This window comes from Pezoporus wallicus, unplaced genomic scaffold (genome assembly GCF_028554395.1).
Source record: "Pezoporus wallicus isolate ANWC-B61680 ecotype Strahan unplaced genomic scaffold, APGP_CSIRO_Pwel_v1 contig_6520, whole genome shotgun sequence".
NCBI lineage: Eukaryota > Metazoa > Chordata > Aves > Psittaciformes > Psittacidae > Pezoporus > Pezoporus wallicus.
Window position 1 is genome coordinate 1,334,323 of NW_026636887.1, and position 25,233 is coordinate 1,359,555.

General features: G+C 37.9%; 1 protein-coding gene across 3 annotated transcripts in view; it reads left to right on the forward strand.

Annotated features, from left to right (window-relative positions):
- The window catches only part of PCCA (propionyl-CoA carboxylase subunit alpha), a 283,684-nt gene that overhangs the window by 200,746 nt on the left and 57,705 nt on the right, over window positions 1-25,233 (forward strand). For 2 of the 3 annotated variants that reach the window (XM_057402101.1, XM_057402103.1), the window contains 2 exons: window positions 2,235-2,333; window positions 16,452-16,505. In XM_057402101.1, coding sequence (XP_057258084.1) covers window positions 2,235-2,333; window positions 16,452-16,505 — 153 coding nt within the window. The remainder of the gene's footprint in view (window positions 1-2,234; window positions 2,334-16,451; window positions 16,506-25,233) is intronic. The other variant, XM_057402102.1, reaches the window with a different exon arrangement.

The window sequence follows — 25,233 nt, forward strand, 5'->3', positions numbered from 1 at the left end:
ATATTGGTCTGCTGGCTTTTCTACTGCACATAAGCAGTCATGGTGTTCCTACAGTGCCAGGGCTTGTTTAGACCTACCATCTGACTGCTTGCATTTCTTCTTTCAGGGTGGCTTCCACCAGAACTTTTTTGATACCAATGTAATCTGGAATCAATGATGGCTAGACTTGTATTGATCCTTGTAAGAGATTTTAAACGGGTCATTTACTGCTGTGGCACACTTGGTTTACTTCTCCTTTGTTCGTCTGTATAGTGACAAAAGAGCTAATGATTAAATTGAGTTTGTTTTGGAGGTATTGACTTGCATGTTGCCACTGGAACACCTTTCACTGGGACCATAGATACCAACTGTAGATTTTCTGGGGGGCTGCATGTAAATCCTGCAGTACAACAAGCACAGTGTGAAGTTGAAGGTTTTTTGGTGTCCAGAAGCCTGATATACCATCTCACCTCCTTCCCTGGAGAAGCATGGTAAATGATGTTTTCAGACCCAGGCTGCAGCGCAGTCTTTCTTCAGTTATAGCAATGGTGACAGCTTTTTCAGTAGTTGTCTTACCAGAGTTCAATTGGTAATCAAAGAGGGCTGAGACAGAGCGCCAGATTTGCTTTTCTCCATTTGGAAAGTCTTTTTTCAGTTGTTTCTGCAGTTCTCAATAAAGACAGTATTTGCTGATTCAGGTTTGCTGAGAGCGGGCTAGGTTCAGTGCCGAGTTCCAGCTGCTTTGCAGTGCTCTGGCAATGCGAACCAGCTGCAGGTCTGGTTTAACTCAAGCCAGGTTTGGGGGTGGTTTGCATCACTGGAGCAGTGTAAAGTACCTAAAACATGCCAGCTAATCTGGCCTGGTGGTGAACCATTATAAGTGATTTGTTTTTCTTCATGTTCTTTACCTGTAACTTTATTTATAGTTAAAGCCTGTAGAAATTGAGTAGATTGTGTCACTAAGGCAGATTTTTGTGTTCTAAAGTAAAGCCTGTAAAATTAGAGGTGGGGTTTTGGTTTTTGTTTTATTTTTGTTTTTTTTAAGCCAGAGCTTTTTCTTCTTGACTGAAATAAAATTATCAAATTACACGCTGCTTCTCTGTTATGGATTTCTTTTAAGTTACACTAAAATAACAGTTCCTGTTCTTATTATGAGGTGAAATAATGATTAGTCTGAGATCTGAAAGAGTAGGCTTTTAAAGTTTTATTTTGCAAAATGTGTGCTCAGCTTTTATTCTAAATGCAGTAATTTTCCTCTAGTTTACTGAGAATATATGCAATATTTATGTCATTGTCAATATTGTCTGTAATTTACTAATTGAGTATATTTCAGAGATTTTGAGAGAGAAAGGAAATCGGCCAACTATGTTTTTTCTTCTGTTTTTATTAAAATATATAACTGAAATCATATTTACTTACCTTGGATAGCATGATGAGTGTTCAAAACATGCCACAAATATTGATCATTAATAATATTAATCCATATATAGTAATTTTTATTTTTCATAATCCAGCTCTTCATGTTGAATGTGTGATGTATGTTTTAAAACTGTACTTTACAATAGAAGAATGACAGAAGTGTCATTACAGCCACTTCAATTACTTCTTCAGAACTGAGAATATTTGCTTTTCACCTAGAGATATTTTTGTGTAAAGAACATGGAATGATTTATATATATAAAAAAAGACTTTCTGGAATTCACTCAGAAATTGTGTGCCTCTGATTAGCTGTATATTGGAAGAAAACATGGCAGAATTTGCAAAGTTTTCCTAGACTTTGAGGCAAAACACCGAAGAATTAATTACTGCCTCATATTAATTAAGATAACAATGCAAAACCCTTCATTAGAAGCACAGGAAAAGTTCTTCCTTGGTCCTTGGAGAGAATATTATATGCAAGCCCTGTTGTGTGGGTTGCAAGGTGTCACTGGAATTTATATGCATTACTTGTCTAATTGCAGTAAATGTAGCATGTCCAGATAGGTTTAAAAGTTGGATGGCTGTTTGTTACTTGCTGGAAATCACTTGAAACCTTGCTACTCAGAGGCAGCTGTTCACAGGTCCTTCACCTCTCCCCAGAGATAGCTGGAAGACTCTGTTGTTGGACCCTGTCTTTTATGGCAGAAGCAGTAAACATGACAGGTTGTTTGGGAGCCATCTGTTTTAAAATGGTTGCTGCTTTGTATGCAGTAATGAACTTGAGATCAGTTTTCTGTCTGTCTTTATGGTAACAGCCTTGTTTGGTGTCACAACAGGTGGAAGTTGATGGGATGAAACTAAATGTGACCAGCGAGTGGAACCTGGCTTCACCCTTATTGTCTGTCACCATTGATGGCACTCAGAGGACTATACAGGTAAACTCACTAATGCTTTATTTGTAGTGCTGAGATAACCAGAAGCTTTTGGGCATACAAATAATACTGATATATGGGGTCTAAACTAGCTGCATCATAAAAATGGTGTGATGTTTTACAAATAATATAATCCTTCTACTTTGAATGCATCCAGAGCTGCAGTAGAGCAAACTTATTTCAAATTTACTTTTCTAGAGTTCTGAATATCCTTCTTTTAAAGAGAAGTTGCTTATTTTAGGCAGAAATTTATTCACGTTTCTAGGATCTCTTTACTTAATGATTGTGAAGATATATAGTTTCTTAATCACTTAAGAAATAAAGAATGGATTATTGTAAAAAAGTCAAACCCAACAAACCAACCAAACCCTGTGTGGGGTCCTACAATAAAATTATTCTTTTGCTCTTGTTTGCATCACATGATTTTTCCACTTTTGGGCCTTTGCCTTTTAAAAGTCTCAGGGCAGTGCACCTCCCATGTAAGGTGTTCTGTGTTTTGAAGGTTTTTTTTGTGGGTTTTTTTACATGCTTTTATGAAATATGATTAGTTCCATGATTTGAAAAGGAAAATGTAGAAAACATCCCAAACTTGTGTGGCTTTAAAAAAAGAGGACTAAAAAAGATTAATGTAGTTGTATATTCTTTCTTTCTGACCACTAGTGTGTCTGAAACCAATTCCAAACAAGAGTGTGCCTTAACTGCCTTGTAAATTTTCTGAAGATAATGGAGTCTGGATTTATACATTTGTTGACACATAATTTATTTATGAATATTTATTGATCCTGGTAATAGTAAAATGAGAAAAAAAAGAGAAAAACTGTTGAAGTTATTGAAGGTATTTTTCTATCTATTTCCAATATACTTCTCAGTGGTCAGATTTCCGGTAATTTACTGTGTAATGTGTGAATTTATTTTTTCATTTTCACTCCTGGTAAATTGCCCAACTGGAAATCTTATTCTAGTTTTGACTAAATTTGGGAGACTGCAACTTGAGGATAAAAATTACTCTTGTCTTTCAAGGTTTGACTGAGAGTGAAATTTTCATTGCATGGCCAAGTAAATTCTGGACTGAAGTTTTGTAGATTTCTTAAAAGGTCAATGCCAGCTTTAGGGCTTATGTACATTTAAAATAATTTTCTATTTTAAAGTGTATTTCTGTATGATAATACTGGTCCATTTTGTGATAGTTTATAAAGTGAATTTTTAATTTTGAATAGGAAACAATACCAATGTATGAATGTATACAATCTGGCTAAAGGAAAAGCTTTATATTTAGATTGGATAACCATATTCAGAAGGCCTCATTGAAAACTGTACAGTAACTATGTGGCTGAGTAGAGATCACAGAGTATAACTAATAGTAGTAAGACCAGTTAACTAAAAGTGTAATATTTGATCTGGCACAGAAAATTAGTTTCAAAATTAATGATGGTGAGATCTGAACATGCTTTCTTCTAGGAGCTGAACAGCAGTAGAGTTACTTGCAACTCCCTATGACCAAACTGTATAAAATATCGCAGGGCTAGCCACAGCAACAAGCAATGAGCTGACTGCATGGTATCTATCAAACAGAATGTGGAATAAGCACATGTTGTTTCTCTCTCAGATTTTATCTATAAGTCTTTGCTTTTAGCAAAGAAATCCAGTAGCTTGAAAAGTTATTAATCTTTTAGTATATATATGTAAATTGGTGGGAACCTTAAACTTGACCTCTGATATCCGCTCACTGGAATCTAAATTGGTTTTTTGGTTATGTATTTCTGTAGACTTGCCCCACTGCAAGAACCAAATTAGACAAGTGTATTCCTGTAGGTCAATTTGTCTCCAAAAGCAATTGACCCCAGAGTCTTGAAGTATCTTCTTTCAGCAAAACTCAGCCCTAGAGCCATTTAAGCAACAAATACGGATGAATCAAATAATTCCAGCTGTGCTTTATTAATTTTTAGCCAATCTAATTTCTGTTCATAGTTGGTTTCATTCTTCTAAATTTGCTCAACCCAATACAGTCTTTGTGAACATTACATTTCTTTGAAGGTTTGATTTATGCACCTTCGGCTTGATCCTGCAGTCTGGCCCCAATCCAGCAAAGCATTTAAGCATAGAAGCAGGAAAGAAATAATTTTAAAATGTTTTGGTTTAAAATGTATTTATGTAAATTATAGTCTAGACATTCAAATTGTCGCCTATCTGTCGCACATTTAAAAATAAGTAATTAAGCATGATCCTACATTTCCACTCCTCTGCTAAAGGTTCCATGTGTATTAGAGCAAAGCAGAGCACCAATTCTGCCACAGAGTCCCATGAGTTTAAAAAGCAGGTTTTCTAGGACTGTTTCTAGAGTACGTGACCTGGGAGTATATCTGATGTCTGAGGAGAGGTATCTACCCTGGTCACAGTCTGTCTAGGGCATATCAGGGCATAACTAGGATGTGTGGCAGCCCCTCCCTCCTGCTTTTGTTTCCTTTGCAAGGAAGCCCATCTGTGTGCAGCAGATGGGCCCTGCAGAGTGCCTGGCCGGGTCCCCAGGTGATGGAGGGACCAGAACCCTGGGGTATACTGCAGGACTGTTTGGCTGCAGTATAAGGACTCAGAAATCTTTGTGCTGCTTTGGATTACTGTGAAATCCATCGGGTGCTGTGCAAAGTGATTAACTGATGAAAACTTGGGATCATTTGAGCAAGAGATTTCTGAGATACAGTCTCCAGGGAGGAAGATGTGAGCAGACCCTATAGCAATTCTTGACGTACACAGATTCCATCATGTTTTTTTGTGTTTTGGTTGCTTTTGGTAGCTCCTTGGCTGATCTGTTTCTTTTCCTCACTTATGAGTAGACTCTACATCTCTCATTTGGGGAGGCTGAATGTAACGCATTGTCAAGCATAGCATTTTGTTCCCCAAGCAAATGGAATTCGTGTGTGCAGAAATACTTTGCCAAAATGGTTTCCCCTACCAGTTTCCAAAGATATTAGTGTCTCAGAATCTGACTTACACCTAGCTATTGTGAATTTGGAAACTGTCTTTACTAAAAAATCAGAGAAGTGACTGGGCAGGTGTTCACAATATGTCTTCCTGAGGATTCAGATTTGAAAGGATTGGCTGTTATTTAATTGAAAATACATATTTAAAATAATGTGTAAAACATGATTCAAATATGATATAAACTTTCAGGCAATATTAAGAGTAAAAATAAGCGAATACATGAGGTGCTTACTGATTTCTATGAGGAATTAGTGGAAAAGAGGAGATTGGTTGAGTTCTGGAAAAAAACCATAAGGACTCCAATGGAAACCTGAAGGGAGAACCATGGTTGAGAAGGGTCACAACAGTTGGAAAAAGGCCACAGGCATATTTTGGGACAGTGAGGGCATTTTTATTCCTCTGTCTCTGCTCCTGTGTACAAGTAAGCTGGATTTCATTCAGCCCTGTGTCTACAGAAGTCATTGGCTGTCACCACTTCTCTTTTCCTGTGCCCGTGAACTAGGGAGCAGGTAAAAGAAGGGAGCAATAAGCTGCCTTTTCCTTAGAGCTGAACATCTTTCTTTCCTTCATGTGAACCAGTGTCTAGGTCAACCTCAAGGTAAATCAATGAGTCCATGAAGTCCAGCAGATGGACTTGAACCTAACTGCAAATCTGCCCTTACTACAGTCAGTTTACAAGTAGGTGCCTTCTACTGGGACACTGTGCAGGAAAATCAGGTATCTGCAGAGAGAGCAGGTTGCCCAAGAATAAAAACACATATAAGAGATCCTCAGACCGTCTTTGATTTGATATTACTTATGTTTGGGCAAATTCTCAAAAACACCTCACTGACCAGTCAAATTCTGAGGCTTCTCTGTGGCAAATCTACATGGACAAATTTTACAACTCCTTAGTGCTTTTAAATGCTCTGCTTTCACTGATCCCATCATCAAACACTCAACCCATCCTTGTGTACCATTTACTTGCAGACACTTCCCTATAGCAAAGAAGATTCTGAGCCAGAATCATAGAATGGTTTAAATCATTTGTCACCATCTTTTGCCAACACTGCTGTACCTCTTTGTCATATCATATTCATGTAGCCTTTCCTCCGTCATGTTGCTGGCCTGCACTGGTTTCACAGCTCTGCTGGCCTGCTGCAGTGAAACCCTCCACCCTCTAAACTTGGTGCAGCCATTCGGGCTGGAGCCTGGAAAACTCTTGGTGTCTTTTGGTAGCTTCAGCAAAGCAATTTTAGAATGGCACTGTGATGCTTTTTCTTTGTATTTCCCAGCTTTCGAAGGACTGGTCTCTGCTGAGCTGAAGCTCTAGGATGTAGACAGAACTGAACTGGACAAGGTCCTGCACAGCTCAATATTACTTTGACATTAGCCTTGATTCGAATAGGGAATATGACTGCCTGATTTCCAGAGGTCCCTTCCAGCCTAACTGTTCTGTGACTTCGTTGAACATCCCAAACTCTGGGATAAAAAGGTCTTTATCAGTCACAGCAAGGAGTAATTAAGAGAGTAATGGAGTTACTAAACAAAAACATGATCCTTTAAAACTGAAATCATCAGTCTCAAGCATCAAGGGGTTTTATGAATGAAATACATGAAGATCTATCAGTGGGATTTTCTCTACTTAGAATGTAACAGGGAATTCAGTGATAGCATCACTTACTATTTTTTCATTTAATTTATTATTGCATCAACAGTTGTAGCAGGAAGAGTATATTCTACATCCTGGGATATGAAAAATTCAAGTGCTGCTCTGATACCATGTATCTTTTGATAATTCTTATTTTGGTCTATAATAACAGAAAAATTGAAATGCTGTATGTTATGAAGCCTTTGTTCCTAGGAAATGTCTGATATTCTGGGAAATGTCTGGCGGGAGAACAAAGCCGATGCCGAAGTATTCATTTCCTTCAACACTGTGGAGACTTTTTTCAAACATGTATAATTCTTTTTTAGAAAAATTGCTTATATATATATATTTTTTTTATTGTTCTGAGATCTCAAAATAGTAATTTGTGATAATGATATATTACATAGGTTTCAGGTTTAAAGTACCAGTACTTCAGTGCAGTCATTTTCGTAAACCCTGAAAATGATTTTGGAAAGCTTTAGTGAGCAGGGTACATGAAGACTGCTTGACGGCCCATTCTTTGGTGGTGTGCAATTACTGCACACACTCCACTGTTGTCATTTGCCCATGACTTCAGAATTATTTTTGCTGGGTTGTATCTAGAAGAGGGACAAAATGATTTGCAAACAGTGCCAGACATTTGGATATACAATACGCAAATAGCTATACTGTTGGGTAAAGAAAATCTGGAATGTGAGCCCCAGCACTGAATTCCTAATGGCCCATATTGATTAACTGGTAGCTCACTCCCTGACTTTTTTTCAGCCTATTCGACTTACAGCAGACTTAGACAAATCTGGTACAGATTTATGCCATGCTATACAGGCCTAAGCAGTGGGACTGAGGTATCTATTGCCATTTGGCTTTGGGACCAGGCATCAGTCCATGACCCTCATTTATTTGCAGTATAGAAACATAGGCTGCTGCTGTTTTCCTGTTTACTCATTCAGCCACAGTCATCTGAGAAAACAGGAGCTCAGCCTTGAAACTCCCCGAATGGTAAGTGGATCTGATACAGAGAAACTGATCTTCATTGCCTCACTTAACACTCTCTTAGCATTTGAGACAAGCGCAAACAAGCTCTCAAATATTCCAGGTAACAGACAAATGCTGAAGCCTGTGACATAGAGTGTAGTATGCCTTGCGCTGTTTCAGGCTTTTAAAGTTTTTTGGGAAGTAATAATACATGCTGATCAGGGCACTGTTGTTACTTTTTTCCCTGCAGTTGCCCAAAGAGAATGATTGATTTTAGCAAGTTGCTTATTATGGCCTTATCATTGTCTAATAATTGCTGTGGCAGTGTCCTTCAGCTTCTTTTGAATTCCTCCTAGTCCCTCTATTGGAAGAGAGTATCAGCAGTTGATCCCTGCCCACTGTGTCCAGGCCGCTTGTGTCCTCATCCTTACTCAGTTGCCTCTTTCCAGTGCTGCAGAGTTGTTCCTTGCAGGGAAGCCTGATTTTATGTCTGTGTTGCTTTCTGAACATCTTCCATTTCTGTGTCTCCTTTCTGAGCTGTGGGGATCAGAACTGTGGTCAGTGGGCAAAGTCCAGACTTCTACCATTATTTAATAGTCTTCACCAGTTTGTAACCTGTTCTTGTTACTAATTTCAAATATTTCCTTTTGCTTTTTTAACCAAAACCAAGCATGGAGCTGATATTCTTATTGAATTATCACTTCTGGATGGCAAAGGAAAAATAAACTCTTGGCAAGGAGGTTTTGCCAGGAAACACTGAAGCTGTCCAGTGTTCTAGAGCACAGGCATTGTGATGTCCTGGTGTCAGGACAACAGTGTAGCTGTTCTTTTGTGTAGAGATGGATCCCTCCAAAAGGGCGAGACACAGAAGCAGAGAAGAGGTTCTGAGATTTCATCAGCATGCAGGGTTCATGCTTGGGAGGATGTGAGTGAGCTGCTTTAGATCATTATTGCATAGTTCAGCCTGTTGAGTTTATGAAAGATTCTGTACAAGAAAATTTGTAATTCTATCACTTAGGTTTTATTGCTTGATCATGGGTGATCTAAAGAAGTACTGAGACTTCCTTTATTTCCAAAGGTCACAGGGAAGGGGAAGGTGTGTAAAAACCAGCCCTTTTGGTGCTGCTTGCTGTAATTGTCAACGATGCATATTAAAACAAATGTTACTATTATGGCTTCATTGACATGAGTGTTTGCTGAAATTGTTAAAATGATTACTTTTTAAAAGGAGCCTGGAATAGTCTTAAAGCCTAAACAACAGCGTATGGCCAGCTCCTGAGTCGTGAAGCCTTTAAAAATACTGTAATATCCTTTACTGTCATACCAGAGTAAAGTAGACATTAATGTCTACTTAAATAGCAGGTACCTGAATCTTAGAAGAGATCTACAATTTGTGTGAAATCAGTTTAACTGAAGGCTGTCTCCGCACTCTTGTCCATGGTTTGCATGGAGAATGTGTGAAGGGAAGGGGAAAATTCAAGGAAATAAAAGATCATGAAATGGCAGATCACTGCTGCTTTTAATTTGTTTTTTGTATTATTGCTCAGCAGAAGCAGAAAGCACACCCCCCTTATCGATTCTTTCATGAAAATGGAATTATATTTTCATCTGGGGCAGAAATGAGTGATCAATTACTATGCCAAATCAATCCTGCTGGAATTTACTGCCCGCTTTTCAGAGTGAGGTCTCCCACAGTAAAGCTCTGTCTACGAAGAACAAACTTTTTCTTTAACCCAATGGGATTAGTTATATCCTGTTCTACTAAAGGGGCTAATCAAATAATATTAATTGTCATCTTATACCATTTTTTTTCCCAACGGAGCTATAAATTTTAATGACAAACAATATATGAGTAACTGTAAGGATTCTTTCTGTCTCGAAAGACCAAAGCATTGTGTTCAGTTGATGACAGACATTGTAGTTTTATGATACCTAAACCTTGAAAGACAAGGAATGGTTCTCTTGAACATGGGAACGCATTCAAAAGGAAGACAAAGGGGCATCAAAGAGTGAGAAAGGACTATTGATCCTGCTAAGAATCTGACCGCGGGTAGTCATAAACATTATCAGATCTGGACTCATGTGGCAGTGCATTATCTGCATACTGTCCCCTTATAAGAGCAAAGCACATTACAGAATGTCAAAACGGGAAAAGTTTCTAAAACTTTTGGTCATTTTGTGATTTATTGTAATAACAGCAAAAATTTAGAAGTTCACAGGAAGACTAAACTCTTCATTATTGTAAATAATTGTAAATAGCTGGAAATGTTGGGCTGGAGTAAATGTCCTTTGGCTTCATTCTTTGCTAACACCAAATAAACAGTCTTTCCTGTTGGGGTTTTTATGCTTGGGGTTTTTTCGTTTGTTTGTTTGTTTGAAGGCCTCTCATCTACTGCTTTATAATATCTACCTCGGAGGGTTAAAGGAGCACATGGACTTGCTTGGAAGATGCTCTAAGTATATGTAATAATAATATTGCAGTGAAATTAAATGGTTGCATGTCTAGAGCTTGTCAGAAAGAAGTAATGACTGACATTAACATTGGGTATCACCTAAGGAAATATTGGGAAGGATCTTGGTTTCCATTTTTCTGCTTAGGGGAGGACAAGAATTCCTAAGCCATTGTCCTGGGTTCAGCAGTAGCAGTCATTTTTCTCCTTCTTAGTAGCTGGTGCAGTGCTGTGGTTTTGACTTTCGACCTGGGAACAGCACTGATAACACCCATGTTTTTAGTTACTGCTCAAATGTTTAGTCTGACCAAGGACTTTGTGGGTCTCATGCTCTGCCAGGGAGGAGAGGAAGCCGGGCAGAAGCAGAGACAGGACACCTGACCCAAACTAGCCGAAGAGGTATTCCATACCACAGCACGTCACGCCCAGGTTGTAGAACTGGGGGCAGTTACCCGGAAGGGCTAGATCACTGTTTGGGTTGGGCAGGGTATTGGTTGGCGGGTGGTGAGCAGTTGTATTCTCTTCCCTTGTTATTTCCCTTATCATTGTTATTATTGGTGGTAGCAGCAGTGATTTGTGTTATACCTTAGTTACTGGGCTGTTCTTATCTCAACCCGTGGGAGTTACATTCTTTTGATTCTCCTCCCCATCCCTCCAGGAGCTGGGGGAAAGAAGTGGGGGGAGTGAGCGAGTGGCTGCATGGTACTGGGTTGCCAGCTGGGCTTAAACCGCAACAGCCATCCACTGTAATTAAATCCCAGGCATTAAGAGAACAGTTCTTTTAAAAGCAGTAATATGGAGCCTCAGTCTCTTAGAAACTGCACCTGCACCTTTATCTGTGTGGATTGATGCCCTGTAAGCCTGTAAGTCTGTACCTGTACTGTTTGGGATTTTAGTCTCTGGAAAAGGACTGAGGTAGCTTTCAGCAAGTGCTGGGGGAGGCCAGTATCTCAAGCATCCTGGCAGGATTCCTTTTAAAGGGAAAGACTACTTCAGCGAAGTACCATTTATGCCAGTCTTAGACATCTGTCACATGTCAGAACGCTTCATATGCAGCAGGACTTGATCATCTCGTACCCCACTGGGTGACTGCTGCCCTTGTAAGAACCTGGAAAATGCGGATGTGCCCTGAGGAAGAATAGCTAACTGAGGCTTCATTTACAGTAAAGTGTGATCTAAACCTGATAATGGCTAAGGATGGAGCAGCACATAAAATGAAGTTTCCATCTGTAGTTTAATACACTAAGGGGAGGAAATGGTGGCACCACCGGTGGAGAGCACTAAATCTTGACAGAAGTAGAGTGATTCCAGGTGGGAAGGCTTGTGAGGGTGCACAAGTACATACAGTGCCAAATAGTCTCCAACATACAAAAAAAAGCTTGGTCACATTGCTAGTCTGGGTTTACATCCCTAAACTGGTATTTTGAGCCATGGAAAGGGAGTGTGGAAATGAAGTTCTGCTTTTTGCAAAGGTTCTAGGAGGAGAGGGAAAAGGAGGCTAATAAAGCCAAACCATTCCTCGTGTTTTGGCAGAAAGACATCTTGATTTCACAGCCTCTTCTGCAGTTTTCTCCTCTCTGACTCGACCACGGGACTCTAAAGATGGGAATGCCATAGGTGGAGGATGGAGCTTTCCAGATGTCCAAGAATCTGCATGCATACAGAATCTCATAGATGAGGAAGTAGCAAGTGAATCTGCTATAACTTCACAAGGGAAAATACTGTATTTTTTCCTCCAATTTCTTTATGATGGGATTTTGGGTTTGTTTTTTTATTTTTTTATTTTTAATTAAGCCTGTTGGGGGATGTTTCTGGCCTGTATCTTGCTAGGCTGAATTTTCAAGAATTCATAAATACTGGCCAAAAAGTGGATAGGATTCTGTACTTGAAATTCATGGCATAAGATGTTCAAGATTTTTGGTAGTGAGCAGTTGAAATGTAGCAATAGGGGCTGCAAAGACTTCTGTGTTCTGAAAAACAGCACCATGCTGGGAAACCACTCAGTGTTTCAGTCAAAATTTTATCTAGACTGTACCTATAGGCTTTATTTATTTATTATTATTTTTTATCCTGTATAACCTGATACGTGCAGTACAGTTGCTAATAGTCATGCCAGGGCTTGAAAAAGTTTCAAAAAACATTGGCCAAGTGACAGCCTGTACATTTGCTGATCACCAGCTTTACTTTCAACAAATAAAGGTGCTCTATACTAGTTCAAGATAAATGTGCTTGAGAAACTTACATATGATTTTCTTTGCCAGTTTATATTCATTTTGACATTACTCTTTCATTTGTAAGCAAAGCAAAAAACCTGCTTTTGGTCTGTTGGAGTTTCTTTGTTCCCTGCAGCTGCTTCCCTCCAGTAGCTTGAAGAATACAAAATACCAGAAGATTTGTGGGAAATACTCTGAGATCTTTTTGTCTAATAATGTCTATGTCAGTTTAGAATCTCTTTCAATTGTATGTATTGTATGTTTGGCTGAGCTTCTTTTTCCTTCTTCACCTAAAGGTTGTTATCATTTTTTTTATCTACAAGTGCTCATCCACTGCAGGCTTAATGCAAAGCTGATTGTAACCTTGCTGCATCTTGTGATGAATAGATCATTGATACCCAACTAAGTGGAAATAATTTTCTATGGCAAAGCAGAAGAATTTAAAGTCATATCACACTAACCTCTGGTAATTTACTGGGATTTACAGATTAAAATGTGAAATGACTGGTATAGCATTCACTGAAGATGGAGGAGGAAAACGAAACACATTTTATATGATTGTATACACTTGTCTGTTTTTACATGCATGCATAAGCATTTTGTTTGCATATACATAGCATATGCAGTATAGCATACTGTAACCTATGTAAAAATACATATAATATTTATGCAACACTGACACCCATTTGACAGCTTTGAGACTGCAGATGGATTTTTTTGAAGTTGTGATTATCTTTTTTTCCAGATTTGGTTTAGCTTGTTACTTTCTCATAAGGGAAAAAATATACTTCTAACTCATATTTGCTAATTAAGTTAGTCTGAAGCTCTAGCAGTTGAGTCAACCAGAAGAGCATCAGATGTATCCGAGATTGTGTGACTGATGTGAACAATGTAATTTTTCTGAATTGGCAGGTAAACATGCAGGGATGTTTTGTCTTTGTTCCAATGGTAGATTTTCCTTGCTTTTTAGTGTAAACCTTCCAGTAAATAATTTGTAATTTATTAGGAAAACAATGATAATGCATGTAATTAGCTGTTCTCTTTTGGTACTTCTATTTGATTACTTTCCTGCTTTCACATGCAATATGAAACCATCTATTATGAAGTATAGAATATGGAAATATCTAAATTTACAAGAGAAACTGGAGACTGGTCCTTTTTCTAAAGAGGTGGAAAATAAAAAAAAAAAATAATTGTTAACCGTGTCCTTTCATTTTCTTGAAAACATCAATTACATTTACAAATCCCAGAAACACAAGCCCACCAGTGGAACAGAAATAACTCCTTTCAATATGCTTCAAAAAATCTAATCACATCTAACAGCTGAAATTTATTTACAACTGTAATTTGAAACATTAATTATGATAATGTGCTGACTTCTTTTGTAACATGCTTCTCAAAAGCCTGGCGGTTCTGTTTTTGGTCTTGATGAAACATATGTTTTGTGACTTAGAGAATTTCTCTGCCTTTCTTTCTTGTTGTTGTTTTTTTGAAATATACCCAGAATGGAAATTTCTTTTTCTCCTCTGTTTGTTCACTATTTTCCTCACCTTCCCCATTATTATTTTTTTTCCCCTCAAGAGTGGCTGTTAATTCAAGAAATGTATTTTAGTGCTTATACTGACTCCTAATGCTATCGAAAACTAAATGTAATGTTTTGCATTTTGGACAGGGCAAACAGTAGCAGTAAGGATTTACTAGACAGTGATACCAGTGCACTTCAACAGTGTCAGAGAAGGCTGCTTATGTCTTTGTCTTGTCTTGATACTGTGGCTTTAGGAGGTGCCTTCTTGATATAGATGTGTTTGCCTTTATTAAGTTGCTTATTTAATATTTTTTTTAAAGGGCTTGGTTATTGCTGTGCTGGCTTATTTAGTTGTGAGTAAAGAGAATCTGTGTGAAGAGGTACTTTAATGATTTCGTTTTCAGTTGTGAAAAATAAGTCAGGTTGTCAAGATACCTGGCTTTACTTTGAAAGCCTTTAAAGAAAATTACAAAATGGCTCTTTTTCTGTTTTGTTTTGTTTTGCTTTTTAGGTTGTGTTTTTCTGTGTGATGGGGAGATTAGCCAAAAAAAAGGAATTTTTATTAGGACATGAAAAGGTCTCTAATGACCCTTGAAAGCGGACAAAAGGGTAGCACAATAAGTGACAGAACTCTAACAAGGGTGGAGGGCATTCCAGGAAAAAAAGAAATTAAATCCTTTAATTTTTTTCAGCTTGCCATTTTCTGACAGCTTATCAAGTGGTTGGGACTTGTTTGTTTTGGCATGCGGTTCATTCATTGTAGGCAGCCAGGACTTTGTTCTTCTTTGTGGTTTCCAAAACCTGATTGTGTTTATCCTAGACTGTGGGAAAAGTGTATATTCCTGTTTCCTGTATAAAAGTAAACGTCAGGTTTTGTATGAAATTTTATTTCCCATATTTTCCATTCCGTTAATCATTATTGTTGAAATATGTCAGGCTTTGGCACATCATCCTTTGTTTTCATATGATTGTACAGATTGCAGTGTCAGTGTGTGACCTGTTAAGTCAAAAAATAAGCATGTTTGGGCTGTAGTAATTATTACTTCATAAAATGTAGCTGAGAAACATGCACCATTATTGAAAAGAGACCAGGATTTAATGTATCACTATTAATTTTGGAGGATAGCTAGCTATTGTTATATACCACTTTCTCACTTAGTCTAGACAAGACAAGGCTAAAGGGAGCCGTGATAACGGCCCTTCACATACCTGTAGGTAGCTGTAAAAAGAAAGGGAATAATTTGTTTCCTGTCTGTGATGAAGAAGAAAATTCATGTGCTGCAGTTACAGTAAGGCTTATTTTATTCAGATACTAGGAAAAAAACTTCCTAATGATAAAGGTACTGAACACTGGGATAAAATGCTTCGGGAGACTGTGAAATCTCTGCTACTGAAAGATTTTAAGAATGGGTTAGACACACATTGTTTGGGAGTGACACAGGTGTGTTTCGATTCTGCCAGGGGTACTAGACTACAAGATCTCTCTAGATGATTTGCAGCCCTGTTCCTAGGATTCGTTGTCTTTAAAATGCTGAAGATCTCTGTGCAGCTCTTTGTTTGCAATTTATACTCACTTTTCAAATCTCTGCTTTTCTACTCATATGTACATTGTGTAAGTATTAGGGCTGTGTATAGACCCTGATTTTGGGTCTATATGTGCTGTAATTTAATAGCAGGAAGAAAAAGGGAGAAAAAACTTCTCATGTTGAAGTAGGAGACGATTCACAAGAAGAAAGAATTCTTTGTGTTTTGCATATTTAGATGATGGGGTGTTAAATCAATAGCATACTTTCTTTTGCATTTTTCTGTGTCTTACTGACAATGTAATATTTGAAGACTGTTTAATAACTTCAATCAACTCCTGAACCACAGTAGGTGACCAGACATTTCATAAGGTCTTTTTTTTTTTTTTTTCTGTTTTCAAAGTAGCATCATTGGAAGTTTGCATTTCAAAAAGAGATTAAAATATCTCTCATTAGGAGAGAAGGAAAATACTAAATGTGAGTAACAGGAATACAGAATACCTTTAGAGATGGCAGAAGCCTCATTAGTAATGATATTCATCTTTCTGCAAGCCCAAGGTTGTTCTGTGTTGTACTTGGCCATATTTGTTTTCATTGTTCTTCAAAATTAAGTTTTATTGAGTTGACTGAAACAAAACCAGAATGTGAGCTGAAGCATGAATTAAACTTCTAGTACTGACACTGTTGAAGGAAATGGTTTTATTTTATCTGTTTTATGTATAGATTTGTGTACTCAGCTTTGATTACAGTGAATGGTTTCAAACCTGAATGGTTTCAAATTCTGGAGACATTTCTAATCACTTTTTATATCTGTGTTTTTTTTCAGCGGCTTTCTCGGAATGCTGCTGGAGATATAAGCATTCAGTTTCTAGGCACAGTGGTAAGTATGTATAACTGTTAAGAGTTACAGTGGTAGAAAAGTATAATGTAAACAGAAAATTGGTAAATTACACTAGTGCATGTTTATGCTTGTCTTGTGAAGGTTAGTATTATGTGTAAATATTCTGAGCTTAACAGGTGAATTTAGGCAAATTTCTGAAGCAGACTTCCAATGCACAGTGTCTGCATTCCACATTTCAGTTGATTCAAGTCTGCCTCTATTTCATTTACAAGGGGTTTAGGAGTAACTGGTTGTAGATGTGTAAGCTTATTGAAGCACACTCAGATTTGATCCACATCAGGATCAAACCCACTCTTCCCCACCACCTCAACTTTATGATCGCTGTTACTTCACCATAACATGTACTCTTACATCTCAGAGGTGGGTCAGTGACTGTCTCATGAAAACACTATTTAGCAAGGCAAAGCGTTCGATCCTTTTCTGTCTCTAACCAAATGTGGTAGCTTTGTAGTTCCCCCAGATTTTATTTGCTGGAGAGAAATATGCCTAAAATTCCAATCAGATTTTATACCATTACAGAGAATTTACTCAGTAAAGATGATTTTTTTTTTTTTTTCATCTGATATTATTTGGATCGGCCATGTACAATACAAAAGCTAGTTTTGTTAGGTGACGAGTACTTATAAACATGTATATGATTGATGGCAGCTTCCAGTTCCATGATTTGCATGATTAAAATGTATTCATTGATAATGTGTTTTTCCAAGTTCCTGGAAAAATTAGTTATCAATGCACCTAAAACAGTTCTCCAGAGGAATTGAAGTATCCTCTAAAGTAAGTTGTCCTGATTGCTGCCAACAGGTTTCCCTGTAGTGACATTAACAGTGAAAAGCCTAGGACTGAAACGTTTCCTTTAGAATTTATTCCTAACATCTCTGCACACTATATGTTTAGGACAAAAGTAGATTAACACATAATGCTTTCATTCTGCTTGTGATTAGTTCTTCTACAAGTCCTAGAAAACCATTTTTTTGGGAGGTATAGCACAGTAAAAGCACACTCAAAAAGAATACCTGAGACTTGCGTTTTGTCTTTTAGAAGTGAAATGTACCCCTAATATTTTTTCTTCTATATTTCCATGTAAGCGTAGACCTATGCTTGTCTTACTCAATATCAAGCAAAGCAGCAGTTACAAAGATGACATAAACCAAAAATTTTGTTCCATACTATTGTATTTGTAATGATACTTCAGCTCTGGAGTTGCATCCTGCATATGCAAGATAGATCAGCTAGCTAGCAGCAATTAGTCTTTGTGTGTGAAGAAAAGAATTAAGTAGAGAGGATATAAGCACAAATGCAACTTGATAATACTGAACAGATTTTAATTGATCCCCTGTAAATGGGTGCTGTAGCAAAGAAAATTCTGGCTGTGTATTTAGTGACATTAAAAATTAAATTTGTTAAGTTAGATGTGGAAACATTTCATATTCCTGCTAGAAGTGCCCTGGAGTCTCACTTAGACTAGAACTTTTTGCTGGGCCTTGTGCAACAGTAAAAGAAGACAAAAGAGGGTACAGCATTGATGTGCTTTTAGCTTTAAAAAAATGATGATGAAACAGCTAATGGATTGTAATATATATCATAACTTACTGACTAGCTCGTGTGTGTTTATTGCTTCCTAGTTATTTTGGGAAATCAAGTATGTGATTACAACTAATAATCCTCAAGAGGACTAAACAGAAAAGCCTGTAATACTCTATCCATGATTTTTTTTTAATAAAAATTATGCGTATGTCTTGCTAACTGCAGTAAGCAGGGTAGAGAAACAGTAATGAAGTCTGCTTCCCAGGGTTTGCTTTGATACCAGTTTTCCCATAGAATCCAACCCAGAGTCTGTAACTGTGTTCCTAACAGATCCTCTAGCCTACTGTCTTTCTCCTTTCCTGTAAATTCCTTTATTTGATTTGTCCTTCCCTCCTTTAACTCTTCTGATTTCAACTAAATACACCAAGTTTATGTAATGAAGGTGGGGGAAAGATGGGTTTTCTTTACAATGCCTACATGTATGGATATGCAGTCTGTATGTGTGTACCTGTGTGTGTGTGTGTACACACACACAGATGTAGATGTTCAAAGAGATTTAATAAAATTATCTTAATGAAGGTCCTATTAATACATTTTGGGCTCACCGTTACGTCTCATACTAAATGTTTGCTAACATAGAAGTGCAGTCAAGATAATATGTGTTTGGAAGGAATATTTAGCAGCAAGAAACTCTTTATTGCTCATCATTATTATAATGTATTGTTATCAGTGTAATAAACAGCTCTTGAAATTATTACTCTACTCTTTTTTTCCATAGTAGAAAATGTTAGGGATAGCTTTGAGCATTCTGTGTTACTTTTGATGGGGGCAAAAGTTGGTGGCACATCAGTGGTGGCAGGCAGTGCGATGCTACTGAGTGTGCACACTGCTGACATGTCCATCAGAGCTTATTTTTAGAACCAGCTGATCAGGAGCAAACAGCACCCTGGCTTGTCAGGAGGCCATCAGCTTCAATAAATGGCTTCACTTGATTTTTTGACATTGGATGGTAGAAACAATTCTGCTACTCGTTTTGATAAAACACGAGCACCTGCTTCAGGAAGCCAGTTGACACTCTGAGGAGAAGTGAAAGGTATACTCTCTGTTAGAAACCTCCTTGCTGTCCCAGTTAGATAGGTGAAGGACAGAAAAAACTACACTGCAGCAGCAGGACAACAGTTTAATATGATTTTTGCTGTACAGCATATGGTAAATATGTAGAGAGTAAGACAAATGTTTCTTTTAATAACATATTTCTGTTATTTTAGAGGAGAATGGGAAAAATCACATTGCTTTCCCTAGTAGAATCAAAGCTTTGAATGTACATTTGTTAGCATCATTTGGAGGTTTATATGATCATGAGTAGAAATTCTTGGCTACTTGAGCATTCCTCTTCAAATTGCAGCGGCATTAGATACCTTATTTTCTCCGTTTTGTTTCTTGGTAGTGGGTTTTGAGTCTCAGATCTGATACAGGACTCATTCTATTAGAGGGTGTGCAAGGATGTTTCTTCCTCAGGGGCAAGCAACTTTTAGCTGTAAAAAATAGTTTTTGAATAGGAAACTACTCTGATTTAGTTTAATCTTCTTGGGCTGATAAAATGTTGAGTTCGGATTAAATTTTTTCAGAAAAGATCATGGGTTATTGCTGTAATTGAAATTTTTCATGAATTTTTACTTATTTTTCCCCTCTGATGAGCATGACTGGTTATCATGTGCTGGTGGAGTCTTGCTATTGTGCCAGTTCATGCTAGAATAATTCTTATAGTGTATTTATTAATAGCATTACTGCACTGTATCTTGTACAAAGAAAAAGAAAACAAGGGCATACATGCTTCAGGTTAATGTTCAAAACTGTGCCCAAAAGCAAGAGTACTAGGCAACAAGGCAGCAGTCATTTATGGGTTGTCTCCTGCGTGTAGGCAGCTCACAGAAGTAGGTTGGTAACAAATGTAGAATCACAGAATCATGTAGGTTGGAAAAGACCCTTAATATCATCGAGCCCAACTGTTAACCAAGCATTGCCAAGTCCACCACTAAGCCATGTCCCTAAGTACCACATCTACACATCTTTGAAATACCTCCAGGGATGGTGACTCCATCACTTCCCTGGGCAGCCTGCTTCAATGATTGACAATCCTTTAGGTGAAGAAATTTTTCCTAATACCCAGTCTAAACCTCCCCTGGCCCAACTTGAGGCCATTTCCTCTTGTCCCATTGCTGGTTACTTTGGAGAAGAGACCAACACCCACCTCACTACAACCTCCTTTTATACAGTTGTAGAGAGCGAGGTCTCCCCTCAGCCTCCTGCAGGCTAAACAATCCCAGTTCCCTCAACTGCTTCCTCACAGGGCTTGTTTGCTAGACATAAAGATCTATACAAAATAGAAACATCAAGATCTGTAGAAAAATAAAAAGGTCTGTACACAGAGGTTCTGCTTCTACCTCTGTGGTTCAGAAGCCTCTGTGTTTGAGTAGTCTTTTCAAAGGGCCAAAGTCCATCAGTCTTTCTGTCTTCATTCCTGTCTTTCTAGTTTTCTGTCATGTCTCTTGTTTCTTTGCTCCACCTTCTGTTCTCTTACATGAGAGGAATGTTTTCTGTTACCCACCAGTAGCCCAGATTTGCTGGTCATTCACGTCTCTGTAAGATGGATTTCAGCAATAAAATACATCTGGGCAGGCAGCCTTTAACACTAAGAAAGCTGGCTAGAGAACTACAAATTATTATGGAAGCACTAAACTTATTTTAGACTGTGTGTAGTAGCCTCTGTGTAGAATTTTGAATACAGAAATCTGTATGTTCAGGTAGTAGCCTAGCTCCATCACAGCCATAACAGCTTTGGGCTGCAGGCTATGGTTGACAGCAAAGTTCTGCTGGCCCAGAAAGAGACAGTCCCAGACAGTGAAGAGTCCCCAGCCACAGTGGAAAATTTCACTATCATCTGCTCATCATTCGTGCCATTTCTTTGATCTTCTGTTCTCATCAGAGCATTGATAGAGAGAAAAACACTTCTTTCCTCTGGGGAAGGATGAAAGAACATAGGTATGACAGATGTTAGTCATGTTGCTTGGTATATTACTTGACAGTGTTCCTTCAATGGTGAACACAATTTAGGAACCCACGTGGAACAGAGTGGAATTGCTCTGGCCTATAAATAAAGCCATCTTTAGGCGCTTCTGAGTTTCCTAATACTCTTTTCTTGGTTCAGACTTCTTATTGGAGGTCTTCTGATTGCTTCACTCTTATCCCGGATGAAGTGCTTTGCCACCTTTGACTTACAAAACTTTTGAAGTGCTACTGTGGATGCTTATGCTCTTTATTAGCTTGTTAATGCTGTGCTTGCTATTCTTCAGCCTTTTTGCAGACCTGTTTAATAGTCCAGAGACCCACTGCTGCAACCAGATCTGGAAGCTCTAGGTTGAGAACACTAGATATAGGAAAACTAGTCTCTTGTCAAGCCCTAGCTGTGCTTTTTATCATAGTTGGCTTATGTTCTAGTATTTATTGTTCAATGATTTTTTGATTCTTCTTTAGGTACTTCCAGATAGATTGGTGAAAGGATGTTTCATGCTCATTCAGGGGTATCAGTTATGTGTGTTGTTCTTGATGTTTTTTGGAAATGGAGAGCTTTACCTAGAGGCACTCCTCAAAATCTTTGCCTTTGCTCCTGGCTTATTGCATATTCGTAATTTATGTATCTAAGGTTATCCTAGGAGCTATAGGTCAGCATAATGACTTTACTTCTCACTGCTGATTCTCCTTTCCACTCCTTCCTGCCATGACTTTTATGCTTTTCCTTCAACAGCAAACTTCCAATTTTCTTTCTCATTACTGAGGCTTAAAAATTGTCCTGGAACTTTTCAGTCTGTATAAAATCTTATCAGCTTCCCAGCAGTTTCCTCCTCCTTTTTACTTTCTCCCTGCATTCTTACAAAGACCAATTAAATATCAATAAAGATGGAAGCTTTGACTATATGAGCCTAATTTAGCTCACAATGAGAAATGTATAACAACCTGCTTCTTTGACTCTTACAAATCACTGCAGTTCTTAACAGGTTCTCTTTCTGCTTTTCTTTCTATATGTGACACTCCTGAAACTAGATGATAGTGAAGATTTATGCAGACCTTCAAACACTGGTTGAAAACCTGCAGAGGTTACAGAGGTTGTATTTATTGGAATATATAGAGTATTAACCACAAGAGAGTAAATATAGTCCAGTATGTGTTTATTTTGCAAGCTAATGTTTTCTTTTTAATTTTAATATTTTTTAATATTTTTTTTTACTCTTCCCTCTCACAAGCCTTAACATTAGGGTCACTGCTGATCTAAAGGGAATTCTGCTGTTGTACAGATTTTGTTCTTTTCACCCAGTTTCAGAGGCACTGCAAACCACCATACTTCTAGTAGTAGAGCCATCGTCAGTGGCATTTTTGTAGTGCAGGAGGTCTCACTAGGACAAACGTGCAGTTACTGCTGGAAGCGCTAACTTCCACAAGATCCTTTTGAACATAGGTGGTGAGAATCCTGAGGCTGGCTATGAGCTGCTATAGTACTAAGCAGAAAGTGGATAATTCATGCAACAAGGATTTCATTTGTGGAAGTAGTGATACTTTGACCCATCACTGGGACTTGACAGTGAGAATTGTTCCAGTGGATGTTTGGGTCACACAGCTACATATACCATTCTCATTTCAATTCTGTTATATATTTCTGTGTTTTAAAGCAGAAGGTATAGTGATTACATTAAAGCTGTCCTCTGGGTGAAAGCTGAAGTGCACCTGAGAGATTTAGAAATACCGGTATTGCCAAAAATCATGTCTAAGATCACTTAGATTAGTTTTTAGAATCTTACTTAGGATTCCTTTGGAAAGCAAAATAAGAAAGCACTTGGAGTGTGCTGCTCTGAATTTGGCTTCTGTGACTCAAAAGAAACCAGAATTGCCATAAGTTCCCACAGAGCAACTTCTTGTAGTCATTGTCTGAGACCTCCTCGACTGAGAGGTGGTGGGGTCCAGGTGAAGCTGAAGCTTGTATGTGTTTGCTGCGTGGCCATTGTGAATGCGCTGACTGGCCAGCTGGCTGCTGCCGCATTTTCCTCCACTGGAGTATGGATTTAGGTCTCTTGTTTCCTTAACACAACAAGTGCTCTTAGGAAGTTTTGTGGAAACATAGTTATGGCTTCTACAATACTTAAAGGTAGTTAGGCTTACCTGCCTTCAAATTTGTTTGAAATTGATCAACAGGTTAAAATAGGGTACAAATAGGAGAAGTACATGCAGTGAGGTGGGAATGGGCATTGAGAGGCAGAAGCCTGGATTGCAAGCTTTGCTTTCTTACAAAACCAGACTGGAAATGGGCTGTTACATTTAGATCCTAATGTTTTGCTCTTTATTTGCTAGTCCTTAAATCTTGGCCATTTCTTTTGTTTTCAATTAAAATTTTAATTTGCAGAGAAAAAACGTGTGATAACATCATAAGTAGGTCAGAATTCCCATGAATATCCTTAATGTCCGTGGATTCTGTAGTGCGTGTGCTATCTTTAGTATAGTAGGCTTTGCTTATAATAAACTACGCCCCTTATGCCTTGTAAAAAAGCAAATGAAAAAAAAAAGGGTATTTAATTTTCCATACTTCATTTGACAAGTTTCTTTTTTATTGAGCTCAGTAGTGCTTTAAGGACAAGGGCTAAACTTTGTTGGTTAGCCTGTTACTTCTTGGAACACAAGTGGACAGGGTGGGTTTAAACCATGACAACAGGTTACCCAAAGGTAACTTGAGTGATTTCCCTCAGTAGACTAAAAATTCACCAATGTTGAAATGTTTTAACTGTATCAAGACTGTTACCTCATAGTGTAGATCCAGTGTTTTCTTCTGAAGGTGTTGTCCACTGCCAAGTAATAAACATATGTGTAGCCCATGTTTCTAAACATCTTTTTGATGGCTACAGCTTTGGCATATACCCAAGAACTGTTTAGGAGATATTAATTCATATGGCTTTGAAGCTTAACCAGGAATCTTAATGAAACAAAGGCATGATGAAGTTAGTAAAGCTAATTTAAGTCTCTGAATGTAAATTTTAAATGAAGTTTTTATTGATAATAATAAATATACTTTGTTTCTCATTAGTCTTCTAAGCTTCAGTGGTAATATCAGTAAAATAAACATGTTTTACAAAGATTTAACATTAAAAATGCCATTAATATGACCCTTGGTACACCAGCACAATTAGATTTCAAAGTGAGCATTTAGGATGTAACAGCGATTAATGACAACCATCGAAAACAATTTTGAACTCCATCAGTTTAACTCAGGAGGGTAAACTTAATATGATAATTTATCCAGTTGAATTGTATCAGCTTAGCAGGAAAGTATGCAAATATGTGACCCTTACCTAGAATCTAAATGGATGCTGTGCTGATAGATTTATCAGTTCCATTAAAGAACTTTAGGGAACTTTGGAATTTCAGCAATTGTTCCCTTGGAGGCTAAAAACCAAACCTGATCTCATACTGGGACCATTCTGGTCTGCATATTTCCATAATTTGCCTTTGCTACTAATATGACAGCAAGACGCAAATAACTGTTTCTAATAATATCAAATGGAGTTGTGGAGGACAGCATTTTAATGTAGTAAAAGACCTCCCCGTGGGGTTGTTATTGCCACTATAGAACAGCAGTTACACAGTTGCAACAATAGTCTCTTAATTGATTCGTTTAATTAGCAAGAGATGAAGCTTGTGCTGCATCTTGTCATCTGTTATCATGGGGGCGGCTACAGGGAGAATCTTTGCATTTGTCACTCTTTATGGCTGGGTTTAAGTAGAGTAAAAGGCAACTTCCAAACACACTTGAGCTATAGAGGTGAGTGTTGGTAAGAACGTTTTGTGAGCATGCTTCTGCTCAGGTTTGCAGTGTGTGGACGCGTCTGGTTTAAGCATCAGGATGGTCTCTGGAGTAGCATTTATGACAAAGCATTGTTTTACTGGGGGAAAATCTTAATCCAGCGATGTTGGGTATTTCTAACCTAAATATGCAAATCTAAGTATTATAGGAATGGTGGATTATTTAAGGGAATCACTATTGTAGACTAGATTTACTTGGAAGAAATAGGGTCAGATTAGTGAAACCAGCCATCTGCCTTGTGATTGCTTTTTTGTGGCATTTTTGTTTCCAGATTAGATA